The 19,444-nt window shown below is 42.9% G+C and overlaps 1 protein-coding gene and 1 long non-coding RNA gene across 2 annotated transcripts in view; one reads left to right on the top strand and one right to left on the bottom strand.

The window, feature by feature from the left end:
- The window catches only part of LOC112438921 (uncharacterized), a 76,253-nt gene extending 58,752 nt beyond the window's left edge, over positions 1-17,501 (bottom strand). The window contains exon 1 of the long non-coding RNA XR_004669954.3: positions 6,620-17,501. This is a non-coding gene — a long non-coding RNA (uncharacterized LOC112438921). The remainder of the gene's footprint in view (positions 1-6,619) is intronic.
- RMND5A (required for meiotic nuclear division 5 homolog A) overlaps positions 5,393-19,444 on the top strand; it is a 58,291-nt gene continuing 44,239 nt past the window's right edge. The window contains exon 1 of the mRNA XM_034953504.3: positions 5,393-6,446. Within this exon, the coding sequence (XP_034809395.1) occupies positions 6,305-6,446 (142 nt within the window). The 5' untranslated portion in view covers positions 5,393-6,304. The remainder of the gene's footprint in view (positions 6,447-19,444) is intronic.

Genomic DNA, 19,444 nt, shown 5'->3' with positions numbered 1-19,444 from the left:
GGCTAATTTTGTATTTTTAGTAGAGACAGGGTTTCTCCACATTGGTCAAGCTGGTCTCAAACTCCCAACCTCAGGTGATCTGCCAGCCTCGGCCTCCCAGAGTGCTGAGATTACAGGCATGAGCCACCACACCCGGCATTATTTACTTTAAAAGGTTGCTTTGAGGACTGAGATAATCCCACATTTAAAGCAGAATGCCTAGCATGTTATAAGCACTCAATAAATTGTAGCTATTTATTAAAACCAAAATCAAAAATAAAAAATCCAAACCAAAACAAAAAAACAAACCTCATCGCAGTTCCATAATGAGGAAGTAATGATTCAGACTCCAAGCTTTCGAAAACAGGAAAGATGCCTCTGTCTATTCCTGTTTGGTTGTGTTGCACCTCACATGTTACTTAATAAGCCCTGGCATCTCTGTAATTTTAGAACTGGAAGGAACTTAAAGGTCATCTATTCCAAGCTTCTCATTTTATAGATAAAGAATCTGAGGCTGAGAGGGGTTGAATGAATTACAAGATTACAGTGCTAGCACTCTTCCTGCTACAGCTGGTAAAGCACACCAACAGTGAGCAGGAAACAAACCTAAGTAAAACATCCAGATTCCAGAAAGGAAAAGACTCAGACAATAAAACCTGAGAGAGCAGGTTTCAAAAGTTATAAATAACCCCCTACAGGCTAAGCACCCAGGTACGAGGGCAGTGCCTACAAACTATACTCAAGGAAGTCAATGAGGTCCTCATGGAAGTGTATGAGGGGGTAATTTAACTGGTAGTCAACCAGACTAGAACTGCCCTGGACTTCATGAGTGGTGAAGGCCACAGTGAGGAGGGCTATGCCGCTGAGCAGAGGCTATCTTCTACAAACAGTGGAGCTGAAAGACGGGGATGGTGGACACAGAAGTGCAATACTGTCAATACTGCATATCCAATCCCTAAGAGTCAGTCATAATGGCGAGCAAGTATCATTAATCCAGCCAGCAAACGGGCCCCAAACCACACAGGTGACATAAAAGATGTAGAAAATATTCAGATTAAGACTTCTTGCTAATAGTTGTGCTTTCACCCATTTCTTCAACTGGTCATAGCAGCAATTCCCAGAAATGTCTCAGATAGATATATATTTTTTACTTGAAAATGATAAAAATGTGCCAGGCGCAGTGGGTAACTCATGCCTGTAATCTCAACTACTTGGGAGGCTGAAGCAGGAAAATCGCTTGAGCCCAGGAGTTTGAGACTACAGTGAGCCATAATTGCACCACTGCAGTCTGGCCTGGGTGACACAGTGAGACACTAACTCTTAAAACACAAAACAAAACAAAACAAGATAAAAATTGATTTGTTTAAATGAGAAGAAATGCTATTTTTTGCAATTCAGAATTTCTTTTAATAACACATTTTGTCAGTTTACTTTTACTTTTATATTAGTTGTGAGCTAGAGTAGTCAGGAAATTAGTTAGTTCTTTGCCAACCTCGCTGATTCATTTTTATTAACAGAATTATAAATGTAGTCCTTCTTACCCTTATCTGAAAGTGTGTTTTGCATAAAAGCAGAAGGTTTTTAAAAATATAATTTCTCAAATTTAAGAGATGAAATTTTCCCTTTTTCTATCTTGTCTCTCTCTGGTTTCAGTCTTCTAAGAATAATTCAAAGTGAAAATATGTATGAGATATGTTGAATAAGCTATAAGCTAGTGTAACAGCTATTAAGCATTTTAAAAAGATGTCAAAAGCAGTTCTAAAAACTGTTTTTGTTGTTGGAGAAATGTTAAGAGGACAACAAAAGCTGTTTACAAAATAGTAAATACAATGAGAGCGTTCTTTCATAAAAATGTGCATATGAGTTTATGTGTATGCACAAAAAAGAAAAAAATCTGTGGAAATTCACCCCGAATGTTAAAAATGATTTTCTTTTTCTGGGTCTTGGGCTTTCATGGGACTTTTATTTCTGTTTACTTGTTTGTATTTTCTAATTTTCCTACAATAAATATGTATTTTGGCTGAAAGACAAAAGGTTTTCTTTTTCCTGTCTTTTTTTGATGTTTACTTACATTTTACAGAGTCAAATCTGGAGTGAAGGGGAAGACAAGAGCAAAGTCCAGAATGAGTATCAATTAAAGCTTCTCCAGGCTGAACAGCATGTGGGGGCAGGAGTCCACTTGATACTAAAGTGGGATTTTGTGTGTGTGTGTGTGTGTGTGTGTGTGTGTTCTTCCTTATTGTGTGGTGAAAATGCAATTATAGAAAACTAATTTGCGCGGGGCGCGGTGGCTCACGCCTGTAATCCCAGCACTTTGGGTGGCCGAGGCGCGTGGATCACGAGGTCAGGAGATCGAGATCATCCTGGCTAACACAGTGAAACCCCGTCTCTAGTAAAAATACAAAAGAAAATTAGCTGGGTGTGGTGGGGGGCGCCTGTAGTCCCAGCTACTCTGGAGGCTGAGGCAGGAGAATGGCATGAACCCAGGAGGCGGAGCTTGCAGTGAGCCGAGATCGCGCCACTGCACTCCAGCCTGGGCGACAGATCGAGACTCTGGCTCAAAAAAAACAAAACAAAACAAAAAAAAAAAACAAAAAACTAATTTGCAGTTGCTCTGAAAACTAAATTTCTTTCCCTGTTGTTTCTAGAGGTGCTTCTTTGACAATTCACAGTTTAGGCTTAAGGCAATTAGGCACTGTGTAGAAAGGGCCAATACAAAGTGAAGAGGCAACATAAATCTCTGCCCTTACAAGTACTATTTTTCTCTCCCAGCTAACTCTGAAGCCTCTTCTCCTCTAATCTGCGTATTCTTTTTCCTTTAACAAACACTTTTTTTCATGCTGATTAAATCATGGGAGATAAAAAGAAGTCAGCCCAGATCTGAAAACTGATAGTCTAGTTGAGTCAAAAAGGCACATGTTGGAAAAGTTAACTAAAAATATGGGGGCAGTATGCACTAAGGCATGAAATGACTTACACAGAGGTCTTACAGCAGTTAAAGGTAGGCCTGGTAACTTTACTGTGGTCATGGTCTAGATCAGCACTGTCCAACAAAACTTTCTACAGTGATGGAAATATTTATTTTGCGCTGATTAATACAGTAGCCACCAGCTACATGTGGTTATTATTTGATATGTAGTTAGTACAATTGGGGAACTAAATTTTAAATTATCTAGCTTATATTTCAATTTAAATAGCTACACGTGGGTCGGGTGCGGTGGCTCACGCCTATAATCCCAGCACTTTGGGAGGCTGAGGCGGGTGGATCACGAGGCCAGGAGTTTGAGACCAGCCAGGCCAATATGGTGAAACCCTGTCTCTACCAAAAATACAAAAATTAGCTGGGCGTGGTGGTGTGTGCCTGTAGTCCCAGCTGCTCAGGAGGCTGAGGTAGGAGAATCACTTGAACCCGGGAGGTGGAGGTTGCAGTCAGCCGAGATCCCACCACTGCACTCCAGCCTTGGTGACAGAGTAAGACTCCATCTCAAAACAAAAAAACAAAAAAACAAAAAAAAAAAACCTGCTTGTGGCTGGTGATTATGGTATTGAAGAGTGCAGGCCTAGGTTCTAGAAGGTGTCACTAGTTAAAGTAAGACTTGTCTTGTTACTTGAAGAAAGGGAGGATTCGAAAAACAGAATAAAGAAGAGTGTCCCAGAAGAAGGCAAAGTATGAATGGGCTGTACTCAAGTCACACTAAGGGTGGGAAAGTGCTTCATGCCTGGATAGGGGTTTGTGCTGTGTTGCTATACAGGGCAGACCACGTCCTTGAGAGAGGATCTGAAGCTGTAGGTAATGAGGAGTCATTGATTATTTGTGATCAGTGGATTATCATGGCTCTTACCTTGTGCCAGGCATTTTGTTGAGTGCCTTAAATGGAATGTTTCATACTATAACAACCCTTTGAAGGAGAAGAAAAAAAAAAGACTGAGAAAAGGGTGACTGAGCTTATCAAGGAGATCCTTGAAGAAAAGGGAGGAATAAACATAGATTTGTCTAGGCAGTTTGGCAGTGAAAGAAATGAGTGCTTGAGGAGGGTTAAATTAAGTTTCCTCCCCCAGGTAGGTCAAACCCATTTGGGCTGAAAGTAGAAAGGAAGAACCTACTGCAGAGATAGAGGGGGAAGATCTGGACAGGGGTGAGAGGCAGCCTGCAGGCCCCAACGGCTGTCTTGGAAAGGGAGAAGGGACTCCTGGTCCTTTGGGTACATAAGAATGTTCACAAAATGGGTGGTACACAGCAATACTTGGAGAAGAGTGATAGAAGTTGCTGGAGCTAGATTTTTTTTTTTTTTTTTTTAATCTCAGTGAAGAATCAGAGACATCTGCCAAGAGGGAAGAAAAATGGGGTGGGGAGAAGGGAGATCTGAAATAATACCAGTTGGGGCTGCCCTAATAATGACTACTACCACCTTTATCATGTGGTTATCATGAGCCTATTATGGGTATTTACATATATTCTCCTTTATCTAACAATTTAGTTAAGTATTAATTCCAATTATTTCTCAGTTATACGGAAGTTAAGGCTCAAAAACGTTATCACGTTAATTTAAGAAAAAGAATTGCCTACCACCTCACGCCAGGGGCTGTTCTAGGCAAAAAATTTAGACAAGCAGGGGGCCTGCCTTCATGGTTTTATGTAAGTGGTGCAGACAGAAAAATAAAACATCAGATCATTTCAGAGTTTAAGTGGTGTGGAAATAATAAAATGTGTTATGGTATTAACGGTGGGGAGGAAGTACATTAGTGTGGTCAGCCAGGGGAGGACCCTGTAAGGGGACAAGTGAGCTGAGAAGAACTTCAGGATGAAAAAGGTAGGAGGAAGAGTTTTCTGGGCCAAGGAAAGGGCAAGTGCAGAGGCCCTGAGGCACGAACTAGCTGGGCTCCTGAAGAAATGCAAAGGTAGTGCAGCCGATGCTGATCAAGGAGGTCTAGGCCAAGGCTGGAGACTCCATAGCAAGCGATGGGAAGGATTTACCCGAGGGGGTAAAGCCGATCCGATCCGATAGCATAAGGCTTCCTAGGGAGCAAGGGCCAGGCTGCCCGGCTCTCCAGCGCGTGTTCTTTCCACCCTGCTAAGCTGCCCGGCACATGGCTCTGGGGCGAGGCCACCGTCAGGAGAGGTTCCAGGCCAAGGGGCCAAAGGGCCACGGCCCGCGGGGGATGGGGACATGACCTCCTGGGTGTCGCAAGCCCGGGGCAGCGCTGACAGCCGGCGCGGGGCTTTCGCGAGCAGCAAGCGGCTCCCCTCACCCGGGCCCAATCACCCCCGCCTTTAATTCCCATTAGGGACCCCCCGCCGACGCAGCACCAGCCCCCGGGCGGCCTGGCTTGGTTTTTCATCCCGGGAGATGGATCCGTCGCCCAAAAGTTCGGAATGACGGTACCCCTTTCCCTTAAGATCGATGAGGAGACGAAATAAATTGGGGTCAGGGCGACGTCCTATGGAAAACAGCCCTTTGTATTTTTGTCTAGTTTTCCCCCAAGGCTTTCCATAAACTACTCGTTTCTCGGTACGCTCTCCAAGTCACCCCCTCCAACAGCGAGCCCGTTGGTTTGGCCCCTCAGCCCGGATTGGCTGAAGGCTTACGCCTCGGCCAGGGATTGGCTTCTTACCACTCCCCGCGCCCATTGGTTGGGGTTCCCCGCTTCTGGGCGGAGTGGTGAGGGCCGGTTTCCGCCTCCTTGTTTATGGAGCGCGTAGTTGTAGCGCTCTCCGAGCGCTGGGGCTGTCTCCAAAGTTCCCTATTTAGCTCCTCAGGCCAATTGGGGCCTCGCTCCACCCTCGCCCTCTCCCTCGCACGCCTTCCGTGTGGTACGGCCCACACCATTAGAGTGGCGGCGCGTGTGGGCGCCCGTCGCGTTCCTCCGCCCGTTCTCGCCGGGTCGCACCCCCCACCCCGAGGGTGTACTTGGTACGGCCCGCGCCGCCTCCTTTCCTCGCCCGGGTGGCCATCCCCCTCCCCCCAGTCGGCGGCGCTTGGTGCCGCCCGGGAGAACCAGGTCATCGGTCGCTTCCCGTGAAAACAAAAACAATCGGCCGCGCCGTCGCAGGCACCCGAACGTCGCGAGCGGGGCCTGGGGACGCGGGGCCGAGTGCAGCGAGCGAACGGGAGCAGCGGCGACGCGCCGGGGGGCTAGGGCGCCATGGGGCAGGCGGGCTCCGGCTGCGCGGGGCTCCCCCGGCGCCGCGGCTAGTGCGCCCGCCGCCTCAGCCTCCCGCGCCGCCCGCTTGGGGAACGAGGAGCAGGACGCGGCCTCGGCGGGGCCCGGGCCGAACGGCTGCGGACACCTGGGCGCCGAGGAGCCGAGCGCCGCCGCCTCCGGCATGGATCAGTGCGTGACGGTGGAGCGCGAGCTGGAGAAGGTGCTGCACAAGTTCTCGGGCTACGGGCAGCTGTGCGAGCGCGGCCTGGAGGAGCTCATCGACTACACCGGCGGCCTCAAGCACGAGATCCTGCAGAGCCACGGTAGGGCGGCCCGCGTGGGCGCGCGGGGCAGGGCCCACTGCCCGAGCCCCGGTCCCGGCCCTGCGGCGGGAATCCCTCACCCACCCTCGCGCCTCTGGCCCGGCCCTTGCCTCCCCTGAGGCGCGGAGGCCCCCAGACCCCTGAGACTTTTTCCCCTCTTCGTCCGATTTTACCTCGAACCTGCCGCGACCTCGCTGCCAATTCAGAAGGAGCGCGAACCACCCGGAAACCCGGCCGGGAGCCGCGGGCTCCAGTCCGGATAAACGTGGGTGAGGGGGCCGCCCACCGCACCTGCAAACTGCCGACCCCCGAGTGGGCGCCCCTCGTCCCCCGCCCCCAGCCGGCCCCGGGAGTCTCACGTGGTGCCCGCGGCGCTGTTCTGCGGGCGGTGAGTGAATCGCCTGGGACCCCAGGCTCTGAGTGATGAGGGCAGTGCAGGAAGCTCCCTTTCCCCTCTGTGCCGCCCCGAATCCTTGGCCAGGGGACTTCGTTTCTTCGTTTTATTTTGGAAAGTCGAGCGTTATTCTTAGCTGTGGGTTAACAACAGCCGCTCCTGCAACTTCATGATTTGGCTGCTGTGTGGACGCAGCTCTTAACTCCGTAGCGGCTCTGACATGGTTCCTTGGAAACCAGCTCAATTCAACCCTTCTGTTCTCCTAGTGTACCTTCTGATGACACCGAGAGGAACGGGCGACATTTGCCCAAGTAAATTGTGCACATGTTGCTAGTTACTTGCTTTGCCTGGTTAAGTTCTTTCAAAAAAAATAAATTTTCCTGTAGAAGGTGTTTCACCTAGATTTTTTTTTTTTATTGCCCGAAGCCCTGAGGACAGGTACTTTTAAAGGTTTGGTTTTCTTACACTTTAAAAGTCACAGCGATGATTCCTTTTGATCAAGAAGTAAAGGACTTATTTAATGGGTCTTTAATAAGAGGCTGAGGGGGCTTTTCAGCTTGTGGGCTGAACAGAAATTTATGTGAAGGACGGTTTGGTAGCTGGGGGAAGATGCAGATTATTTGTGGCAGGTGAGATGAGGGCAGTGGCGTTAGCTGAGTGTCTCTCTCCTTCTCCTTCATTTTTTCACACTTTCCCAGACTGCATTTCAGTTGAGGATGGGTGCTGGTCCATGGGAAAGGAGTCTTACAGCAGCTTCTCATTCTGGACACTGCAGTCATTTTTGAACTCTAGGAAGGAAGCAAACCTGCAGTCATAGTGGATGAGATATTAATATGGAAAAACCGTATTCTCATAGGAGTTGCAATACTAGTATGGAAAAACGAGCAGACCTTGGTGGCTGCCTGTGAAGGGAAATTTGACTGACGTGGCGATGATGATATAGTTGGTAGATACAGGGAAGTGAAGGTGGAATGGGACAGGAATCCTGGGAAGACTTTGAATTTGGTTTTGGACATGTGAAGTAAAGTTGAAGGGCTTAATGAAGATAGAATCGAGGGCTCTCATATTTACTGGTGGCTGGAGATGCATAGGTCTAAGATTGTTTTCTGATGTCATTTCTAGGAGGACAGTGGAGGGGATCACTTAGATTGCACAGAAGAAAGACTAGAGTCTAACCACAGTCTTGAATTTTCCTTGGCGAGTGGAGAGCCAAGGCTAGATAGAGCCAGCAGAAATCGAAAAGGGCGAGGACTTAGAAAAGGAGAGATTGGTCAGCTTTTATTTGGCTATTGGGAGTCAGTAACCCTCTGTGCTTGCAGTTTCATAGAATTGCTAAGACAAGCCAGATTACTGGGGGTTAAGAAGAAAAATTCGATGTGAACCGAGGTGTGGGAAATCCAGTACAGCGGTGGGAGATATTCCCTCTGTGCTCCCGGCCCTGCCAAGGAACCAGTGGAGGAAGAGAATGAAGGGCCTAGACTTGGAGAGGTGGAAGGAACATTTCGTTTTTAGGGACCAGGTCATAGGCAGAGTTTGAGAGGAAAATGATGGAACAGAAAGTACCTTTCTTCCATGAGAGAGGATGTAAGTTGAAGGGGGATGTGATTGTGAGCTTTGTTTTAGAAAATTTAGGGCCAGGCTCAGATGGATAAAATGATGGTGAGAAATTGCTGAGGCAGGAATTTGTTTTTGACTCTTCACTGGGTACTAGGGAACTTTTCTCAGAATTTATGGTTTGAGGGGTATTGGCCACACAGTATGCTATGCTGTTAAAAACAGTCTTGAGTTGGTGAGTTTGTGTGTTCCTTTTTCAGCCTCCTAATTTTTTCCCTCTTGTCTACCAAATTGCTAGTCTTACATTGGTATCTCTTTGATTTCCTTTAATTCTTCAATAATAGGATTAAGTGACTAAAGGTAGTTATAAAACATGAAAGAAAATAAATACCACAAGTGCCAGGTCTAGTTTCCCAAATAAAATCTTTCTTCTTTTGGTGTTTTTTTGTGTAAAGATAAACATCATGCTTTGGCATCTGGGCTATGGTATTTTTGAAAACAGATGATTTCTAAATTAAAGTTCTCGGCAGGTGATGTGGTAGATATTACATTGAAACTTAAATATGCCCTTCTCAAAGGTATTTTACTGAAAACTGAGTTTGGAACTCTATTTTCAAGTTTAAAGGGAAGATTTTTGGGCTTCTGAATATACCTGTCTGGGCAAATGATTCTGATAACCTGAGAGGCTCTAATTGGGACCCCTCTGTCAGGACTTTGGACCTCATTCTCTGAGATTACTTGTGGTAATACTTGCAAGAATCTGGTATGAATAAAACAGAATTTTTGAGGACTATATAGAACACATCATTGCATCATACTGGTGAATGACTGTTGCAGAAGCATCCTTTAGCCAACCTAAAGGGATTGGTTCAGTTTCTGAGGATGAATGTTTTATGTTAAAATTTTTTTTTCATCTCTAAAGTTGTGAGCAGACAGCTATATACTAAATGAGCTGTTAGGATAGTTTGTGATGGAAACTGATCATACATAAATAAGAGTTTAGTTAGTAAGCCCATTGACAACCCTTTTCTAGTCTCAGCACCCTTAGTTCCAGATTGTAAATACTGCCTGATTGCTGGCTGGGAGATAGTCCTGCAGTGAGCCCTAAAATTTCTCAGGTGGTCTAAATCACCTTTAAGTAGCTTGAAATTCTTTTACATAAAATTTCTCTCGTTAATCTTTTTTAAAATGCAAGTTTCTTAATGCAGATACACTTGGGGAAATGAGGATAGTATGGGCTGGTCTCTCATACCTGGTGAATTGGTTTGTGCTCTGCCATTTAATCCACCTCTGGCCAAATCCATCAGCCTGAGAACAGGAATATCTTTTTTTTTTTTCTTTTAAATGGGGTTGGACTGGTATCAGGCCTGCAGCAGAGAACAGTAATGGAATATAAGGCTCTGAGAGGGAAGTGCAGGCTTCGACTTGGTGCCATAGACAGTTAGGGAATATTGGTGGTTCAGGGACAACATAGGTGTAATAGAAATATGAAGAGGCAATAAGAACCAGGGAGAATACTGAAGAGCTCTGCCGAGGCCAAGACATTCCTCTCCCTGGAGACTGACTCTAGACTTCTCTTCATGCCTTTGGAATTAGAAACCTTAGGGTGGTAGATAGGAGGGTGGGGAGTGATCCAGAGCCTGCAGTGAGGTGTCCAAGATAAGGGGAATAGAGATCACAGCTTCTGTCATTTAGTTGTGCCAGCCTTTCAGTGAGAGTTTCCCTGTGAGCACGAAGTTTGGTCTAAGTTCATTGTGGTTAATGTAGGCTGGTGGTCATTCCCATTGTGCCTCGATCTAATTTGTATAGTGCACTGGTGCTTCTAAAACTTCACTCATACACATGTGCACTCTTATTTTTCAGATGGATTCACGACTTTACTTAAGTAGATTTATCTTAGGCAGTGATATTTGTGTAGTCCTACATGTGGTATGTAGGTATTAGGTATAATAAACTACATGTTAAAATAAATTCATAACAATTAAAATATTAGTTTACATACTAGCTAAAATTACCATTCGCGTCAGTGGTATGGGAGCGGTGCTTTGGATAACCCTGGCTTAACAGGGTTAACTACTGTATGGTTAACTTTTAGTGATTTGATTTGTGAGTATATGCCTTTCAGCATTTTTTTCCTATTGGCAAATTTATATTGTTTCCCATTAGCACCTCTGTGGTGGAAGGGAAAAACAGAAAAGAACTATTTATCATGTTTTGCTGGTATTCTGCACTCATACTTTGTGAAAGAAAATTAGGCAGAAACAGTTGGTAATGGTTTCAGGACACATTTAAAAGTATACTTGGGAAAATTGCAGTTTTTGTAAGAGTAAAGGACATGCAGTATTCTTTTCTGATTATTTTTAGACTAACGGAGTTCTAATGTGGTTTCTGAAAGTGACTTTCAAGGAATTTTCTAAATTTAAAATTTATTTATTAATTTTTAGTAGGTCATACATTCAAATGGTATCCATTCAAACAATGAAAAAGATAACCCAGTGAATAGTACATTCAAATGGTATAAACTCAAATGATAAAAAAGGACACCCATTGAAAAATCTTTCTACTCTTGTTCCTGGACCACCTGGTTGCCCACTTCACAGACATAAATGCCAGTCTCCAGAAAAAAAATTTTTTTGTTGTTTTTTGAGACAGCCTCCCTCTGTCACCCAGGCTGGAGTGCAGTGGTGCGATCTTAGCTCACTGCAACCTCCGCCTCCTGGCTTCAGGCAATTCTCCTGCCTCAGCCTCCTGAGTAGCTGGGATTACAGGCACCACCTGCCACCACGCCTGGCTAATTTTTGTATTTTTAGTAGAGACGGGGTTTCAACATGTGGGTCAGGCTGGTCTTGAACACCTGACCTCAAGCAGTCCACGCGCCTCGGCCTCCCAAACTGCAGGGATTACAGGCGTGAGCCACTGCGCCCGACCTCCAGAAAAAATTTTAAAAGAATCCAGTGAAATGATGATTTGTCACTTTTCCTTTTTTCTTTAACGCATCGGATATGTATTTCCATTTACTATGATTAAGGCTTAGTGTTATCTCACTTTGCAAGTTGGTAAAGATGTCTTCATCTGTGGGAGTGATCAACATATACTGTATTAGCACCTAAAACTCCTTTGGTGTGTGTGTATGTTGTGACTTCTAGTAGTAAAACTCATGTAAACCATAACTCCTACCCTTATCTCTTTGGTGAATCAAAGAAACTGTTGAAACTTTGGTTACCAGTTGGAGAACTGCTTTCTTTTTAAAAATGTGAAGGTAACAAATGAGAAGGTAAGTAGGCAAGTAAAACATGAAAAACAAAAAAAGAAACTTGTGGAGGTCACATTTTTAACTCATTGCTGTGGTATGATATTGCATCAGTACACAGAAACCAGAGGTTGAGGGTCGCATGTTAGGTATAATCTTCCAATCTAGAATTTGGGTTGTGTATATTAAACACATGTGTTGAAAAGTATGCTTATTTGTATATATGAATGATCTGTGCTTTTTCAGAGCCGACCAGTGTTGAATATATTGTTTTGAATGAAAGTAAATGTATTATATCGGGGCTTGGTAGACTAGTAGCTTGTTTACCTTTTTAGCCTTATTCTTTGGTGTGCATGGAGTAGGCCACATAGCCAGGTTGCCCATTTGTTATCCAGACTTTTGCTAAATACTAACAAGACACTCTTGAGAGAATAGTGACTTTGTTTTGAATACAATTTGATATCTGTTTTTAACATCTAGTCTGGAAAATAGTATATCAGTAGGTCATAAATAAAAGTTTGGGTGGACATTGTTCAAACATTCTAAGAGAAGAACAGACTGGTTCTCAAGTTATTTAGGCCATTTTAGGTGGTAAGAATAAAAAGTCAGTATATTGGTGTTTCCAGTTGGGTTTAGAAGTAGATTTAACTTTGTTAGCCATTTTTTTTCCAGACGTACTCTGGAGATAATTAATTCTTTTTTATTTGGCACCGTATTCATTTAGACTGGCAGGTGACATAATAGTTTTCATTAAAATGGAATTTGTTGATGTATAAATAGGCTGAGGTTAGGGCTAGGCTGGCTCCAGGGGCACCAGGGATGTCATCAGGACTGATCTTGTTCTCTTCTGTCAACTGTTGGCTTCATTTTCAGGGTAGTTTTCTTCACATGGGGTAGAGATGACCAATGGAGCTCAAAAGACAGGAACATGGCCATTTTGTTGGAGATACTCCAGGGAGTACCTTTATTATTCCGTTATGGATCCTTTCCCTGAATCAGTAACTGGGACCAGGGAGTGAGGTCTTCTGGCCACCTTGAGCTGTGCTCACCCCCTCAGGAGGTATATGGCCTTATAATACACTGTTCATCAGGTAAAGAGACAGTTCTAGAAAGGAACACTTAAACCCAGACAGAGTAATATATGTCTATTACAGTGCAACAGCTACATGTTATATCAGTAACATTCTCTGAGATGTTTTCCTGACTAGCCTCGCCTTCTCAGCTTTTGCCTGGCCTCCTAACTATAATGCTCATATAATTCAAGTAGTGAGTTGTTAGTATGACTTAATCTATAGACTAGAGAATACAACTTGGTTCATGTTCCTCTTGAACTTTTTTGAAATTACTTTAATGCTTGACATAGTAAAGTAATTTTCCTAAAGTTATTTTATTTCTAAAGTAGTTTCTAACTCTGGATAATAACATTGGTAAGGAGAAACTTGCCAACACTTCTGTGATACTGTCATACTAGAGCTAATAGAGAAGTTTCTGTTGTTTTCATGTCTTAGTCTCTTAGTCTTTAGGATGATGAAAATGGTGTTTTAGCAAACTGTTCACTTGGAATATTAAAACTAACTTATTTTTATTTAGGGCCCTGCTTCTTCATCTGTAAGGCTTCCAAAGTCTTTAAAAATGATCCAAAAATGCAGTTTAGGGAGAAAATTGTGGAGGGCCCTGGCTCTGAGCTATGTGTACTTGGAGACCCGTGGTACTTCCAGGAGATGATGCTCTCTAACTGGCCGTTTCCTTGAAAGCTCTAAGAGTAGCAGACACTTCTGGCCATTCTGTTTAGATTAGATGTTAACTCAACCCTTCAAAGAACAAAGACTAGACTGTCTGGCAGGACTCGAGGATTTTGAGAAATGCAGTATGCTTTCACCTTATATGGGTGTGGTGATTGTGTGGCTGAGCTCAAAATGGTTGTTTGGGAATGTCGCTTGGAGAGGCCATAGGCTTATATTACCAAGTCTTTCTCCACTTAAGATGGAGGCCTGGATGGTGATTTCGTCTGTTATGGGGGCACAATGTAGTGTCAGGCTGTGTGTTATTTATGATGAGTTTGTTGTATCTGCAGAATTCATATAGGTTTAATTCATCTTATTGATACATGAAGACATTTGGGAGGAGATGAGGAGAGAATCTTTTAAAAGAAACATTATTCATGGCCCTGGTCCTCCAGGAGCTTGGAGGCTAATTGAGAAGATGAATCTGTATTTGTGGAATAGTACCTAAAATTTTGACCCTGGGCCCAGGAGGTCTGGGTTTGAATCCTTGCACTGCCAATTTACTGGTTCTACAATCTTTTTTTTTTTTGGAGACAGAGTCTCACTCTGTCACCTAGGCTGGAGTGCAGTGGTGTGTGATCTCAGCTCACTGCAACCTCTGCCTCCAGGGTTCAAGCGATTCTTGTGCTCCCAAGTAGCTGGGATTACAGGTGTGCACAATGCATGGCTAATTTTTGTATTTTTAGTAGTGACGGAGTTTCACTATGTTGGCTAGGCTGATCTTGAACTCCTGGGCTCAAGTAATCCACCCGTCTCAGCCTCCCAAAGTGCTGGGATTACAGGCATGAGCCACCACGCCCGGCCTGATCCTACAATCTTGCTTAGCCAGTTTTTCCTTCAGTAAACTGACATCACAGAGTTATGAGAGTGAAATAAATAATAGACGTGAACTGGCTTTGAAATTTGTAAAACAGGGTAGACGTGTTATTTATAAAGTCTGTGCCTTAAGTAGTGTTAAGCTTTTTTTTTTTTTGAGGCTGAGTCTCGCTCTGTCACCCAGGCTGGAGTGCAGTGGCATGATCTTGGCTCACTGCAACCTCTGCCTCCCAAGTTCAAGCAATTCCCCTGCCTCAGCCCCCCGAGTAGCTGCGATTACAGGCGCATGCCACTAGGCCTGACTATTTTTTTTTTTTTTTTGTATTTTAGTAGAGACGAGATTTTACCATGTTGGCCAGGATGGTCTCGATCTCTTGACCTCGTGATCTGCCCGCCTTGGCCTCCCAAAGTGCTGGGATTATAGGCGTGAGCCACCACGCCGGGCCCAAGCACTGTTTAATTGAGACATTTTGGGTAATATTTAGGTGTCTTTATTACTGGTTTATGTTAAATACCATTCTGTGTCCAGTGGTCTGCTTAACATTGTAAAGAATGCTTAAAAGGTATAAGAAAGAGTCTTTAAGGAACTTAGAAGTTAGTTGGAGAGACCAGACTCATATTTGAAAGGGGGAAAAAACAAGACCATGGCACACAGTGTATAACAGTGCTGCTGGTTAGTACAGACACCAGTGAAGAAAGAGAGCCCTTAGAAAGAACTGCATGGGAGTAGATGGGCATTATTTCAACTGAACTTTAGATCACCTCATCAGTAGTTATTAATCACCATTTATAGGTAGAACTAAGCAAAATCTTCTAGGAGTTACAAAGAACAAGCATTTTCATCCTCTAAGAACTTTGTTTCCAGTTAGGGAGATGAGACTGGCATTTTTTAACAAACACACAAACAAAAGCAGTGCCCTGTAATGCACGGTTATGTATCTAGGCTAGATGCTACATGAGTGGTGTGGACAAAAAGGGGTAGGATTTGAGACAAGGAGAGACTCCTTTTACCTATGGGAAGTTTTAGTAGCAGAGATTGAATATGGATAGCAGAAAGAGCAGATGGAGTGCCTGGAGGGGAGGATGGCAAGAACAAAGGTGTAGAGGAGTGAGAGGTGAAGGACCAGATTGCAGGGGAAAGGCGATAAGAGCATTAAAATTAAATTGGAATCAGGTTTTGTAAAGTCATGGATACCAGGGAAAGTAGTAGACTGGGAAGATACTGAATTACTTTGGAGTGGGGTGGGGACATTTTGAATAGGGAGGGGACAGGGACACGATCAGAGACCAGTTGTCAGCAGTATTTAGGTTGGTTTGGAGTTGGGAGTGAGGTTTGACTAGAGGCAAGAAGGTTAGCTAAGGCTAAGTGTCAACCTAGATTTGATGAAATAGGGACCTGTCTTTGGGTACTGGTGGTAGAAATTTAAAGGGACACATGAAAGGGATTTCTGAGGGAAGGAATGACCAGGAGTTGGTGCACAGATGGAGTCTGGCAGAGTAGGAGAAAAGGACAGGAAAAACCAAAGGTTAATCCAAGGTTTTAAACATGAATGATGGGTAGATCATTATGGAACCAGGTAGAAAATAGGAAGTTTAGGAGAGGGGAAGGTGGAAATCTGAGTTTGATTTTTTTTTTGTTTTTGTTCTTGTTTTTTTGGGGGGTGGGGGAGGGGGGGTCTCATTCTGTTGCCCAGACTGGATTGCAGTGTCTCGGCTTACCACAATCTCTGCCTCCTGGGTTCAAGTGTTTCTTCTGCCTCAGCCTCCTGAATAGCTGGGATTACAGGCATGTGCCACTACCGCCTGGCTAATTTTTGTAGTTTTAGTAGAGATGGGGTTTCACCATGTTGGCCAGGCTGGTCTTGAACTCCTGAACTCAAATGATCCACCCGCCTCGGCCTCCCAGAGTGCTGGGATTATAGGCGTGAGCCACTGCACCTGGCCTGAGTTTGATTTTTAAATATGAAATCCAGATTCCAATGCTACGGGAAACCTAATGTGGTTCCACCATTCATTTCAGAGATAAATGAGATGCCTAGAGATTAAGTCTTTATATTTGGAATTTGAAGGGAGTGAATAGGTTCTCTAAAATGTGACTGTCACAGACATATGTTTAAAATCTTGTGCCTGTATCTTTTTTCTTCTCTCTGCAATTCTTGCCTCATATACCTTGAAGCCTTTCCTGTCTTCTCTATGATAGTCATTGATACTGTTCTTTGCTCCAGGAGCACTATTAGTCTGTACCATGTAATTTCACTCTAAATATTAACTTTATTTCTTTTTTTCCCCCTCATGTTTGGTTTGCAGCACACTGTGCCTCTAATTTGATGCACAGTCTTTAATAATCTCTCTGGATCAGAACACGTGTCTGTCAGTCTACTGTTCTCTGAAAGGTCAGGAGTTGAACACCAGATGCCATACTTTCTTTTACTTTGCAGATTTACCAGCTACTAATATACTGGAAAAATTTTGTTTTCAGTGTTTACCTCCTCCAGAAAAAAATGAATGTGTTCTATTTGTGCCTTTTCTCTTTCCTCGAAGCAGCCGCTGTGTCCTAGGTGCTGAAGTAGCTCACAAGAATCCCAAATTTCAATGGGCCGCAGTTTATTTTACTACAGACAAAATGAAATAGTCCCTTATTTTTAAAAAATTCCAACATTACCTTTTCAAGTTTCAAGTTTTTCTATTCTAGTACTTCGCAAGGATATCCATGGTCACCTTGTCAGTGACTTCTAGAGTCAGTCTTAGATCTTTTTATCCTTTATCTACTTTATTCCCATTCTAAATTTCTTAAATCTGTGTAGAAATTGATAACATGGGAAAAGTATCTTGAACATTGCTGACACAGGCCTTCAGCACTCAATAAATGTTAATTGACTCTAAATGTCATAGTTCTCCCTTTTACATTTTTTTCTGTTTTTTCTTGGTTTCATTTTGTATTTTAAGGCATCAAGGTTTTATAAGAGTGGTATATCATAGATTTTCCCCCCCACCAGCCTTCTTAGTGATGCCTAATACTCTTTTAGCTTTCTGATTTTAGTGTTTTTATTTAAATAGCTAATCTAGAATGAATTCTGGAGTATATCTCTATGAGGTCTGAGTTTTCATTTAGGTACAGTTAGGTTTGTTTCCTAAATGGATTTCTTTGTATTTATCTGCATCAAAACTTGTGTTCCATTTTGCTTTCCACTTAATTCTAAATTTAAGATCTCTGTCCATCTTATGAAAGTGGAGTTAACTTTTCATAACTCAGAAGAGCTCAAATGCAATACATGTAATATTTATAAACTTAGATATTTTAAATTTTTCCTGCCTACAGGATATTCATTAAAATGTCAAGCCAGGTCTTAGTGATTTCTGCGGAATCTTATTTCTGTGGAAATATTCCAGTCTTAGGTGGTGATACTTTCAACCTTCTTGAAAATCATCACCATAACAATACTTTTTTATATTGTGCCTCCCTATTTTTTTATAGAGTGCTCTCAAGTATGGTGGGTCTCATCTCTCATGTGTTTGACTCGTGGGCAGCATGTATTTCATGGTGTAATTGACACCTTTAAACTGCCTTTTATAGACCAAATTAGAACTTTTTATTATCTCCTGATGGCAGACATTTCAGGCTGCAACATGGTGTGCTGCCTACCAACCAGCTGTTTAGTTTTAGCAATGCTATCTTTAACAGTGTGTTTGTGCAGTTGAACCCCCTCCCCCCATATCATAAAAATAAGTGGCAGACGGAAAATTAAAAGTGCAAATACTGAGTAGGGATGAGAAACGTACTTGTCAATATTAATGATATATTTGTCTAGATTGTATTAAGGTGAGCCAAAATAGTGGGTAAATCTTGTCACGGAGCTGGACATGAGACGTGCTTTTTTTTGAGCCTTGTGATCAGTAGGGAAGAAAGTAAAACAAATGTATGTACAAAATGCTAAAAGTGTATTGAAGGTATTAGTAGGGATTTTATAGTTTTTAGCTTTGTGCAAACCAGTCACCCTTTTAATGTGTACGTTTGTTATACCTTCCTATATTCTGACTTAGAATATACTTTTATAGGGTCACATTATATATTAGAGATGTTTCATTGCATCTTTGACAAATGTGGAAATAGTTTTGTGAAAAAGAAACGGTCTTAAAAGTGACTTGAGTCAGAGCACAAGCCCATTAATTCCTGGGGTTGGTGGGAGAGGTCATTATTTGGAAGAGAGAAGGAACTTATAACTGATGCCAGGGGACTCTTTTGTGAATGTGTCTTATTTGAAAATATGCATGCATATGTGTGTTTGTATGTTTGTGTTGGTCTTGGGTACTGTGACCTTGTTGAACTCTCATCTATTCTTGGATTGTGTTTGTGTGTAGATTCTTTGGGATTTTCTACTTAGGCAATAATGTTATTGACAGACAGGAACAGTATTATTTCCTAACTTACTTGGTATTTGCAGAACTTAGGCTGCAGTGTTACTGTGTAGCAGATGCTAAACATTCTGTGAGAGAGTGAGGGGTCAGTGAACTGCTGAGTGAAACTGCTGGCAATTTCAGAGGGTGTTGGTAGTACCAGACAGTCTTCAATGCTGGGTTTGAAATTGAGATTATGTAATACATAATTAATTATTTTCATATTTATTCTTTTGGTAACTAGTTACTGAACGTGTAGTATTTGCCAGTTACTATACTAAATGTTGGGGATTGGTCATATTTCCTACTAAAGTTAATTTTGTGGGAGTAAGGGACAAATAACTATTTACAACAAAGTGTGAAACTCTGATAGGGAAGTATAGGATGCTATGGAAACAAACATTTTTCTTATTTATTATTTCTGTGAAACTAGTGGGCATACATCCTAAAATGGCAAAGCAGTGAGGCTCAAGGGCAGAACTTGAAAATTTTGAGTGTCGTGCTTAAAATCTGTTTATATGATAAAAGGTGCTGTTCTATTTTATTGAAAATTTTAACTTAATAAAGCAACACACGTAGATGGTCTACATATGTTCGTTCTTTGCTTATATTGAACATGCTAATTCTTACACTTGTTTAATCATAAAACTGACTTTAAAAAGTACTTGTGACCCTCCAGTGATGAGTGAGCATTGCGTCAGAGTTGTTTCTTTCAGGCTTATGTATTGGGCCTGGGTTCCCTGGGTTTACTACATTGGAAGACACAGTTAGTGCAGGACTTTCTTCTGGGTGACAAGTGACCACC

The sequence above is a fragment of the Pan paniscus genome, chromosome 12 (genome assembly GCF_029289425.2).
Source record: "Pan paniscus chromosome 12, NHGRI_mPanPan1-v2.0_pri, whole genome shotgun sequence".
NCBI lineage: Eukaryota > Metazoa > Chordata > Mammalia > Primates > Hominidae > Pan > Pan paniscus.
The sequence above is the reverse complement of the archived record's forward strand: the minus strand, read 5'-3'. Positions and strand labels throughout refer to the sequence as shown.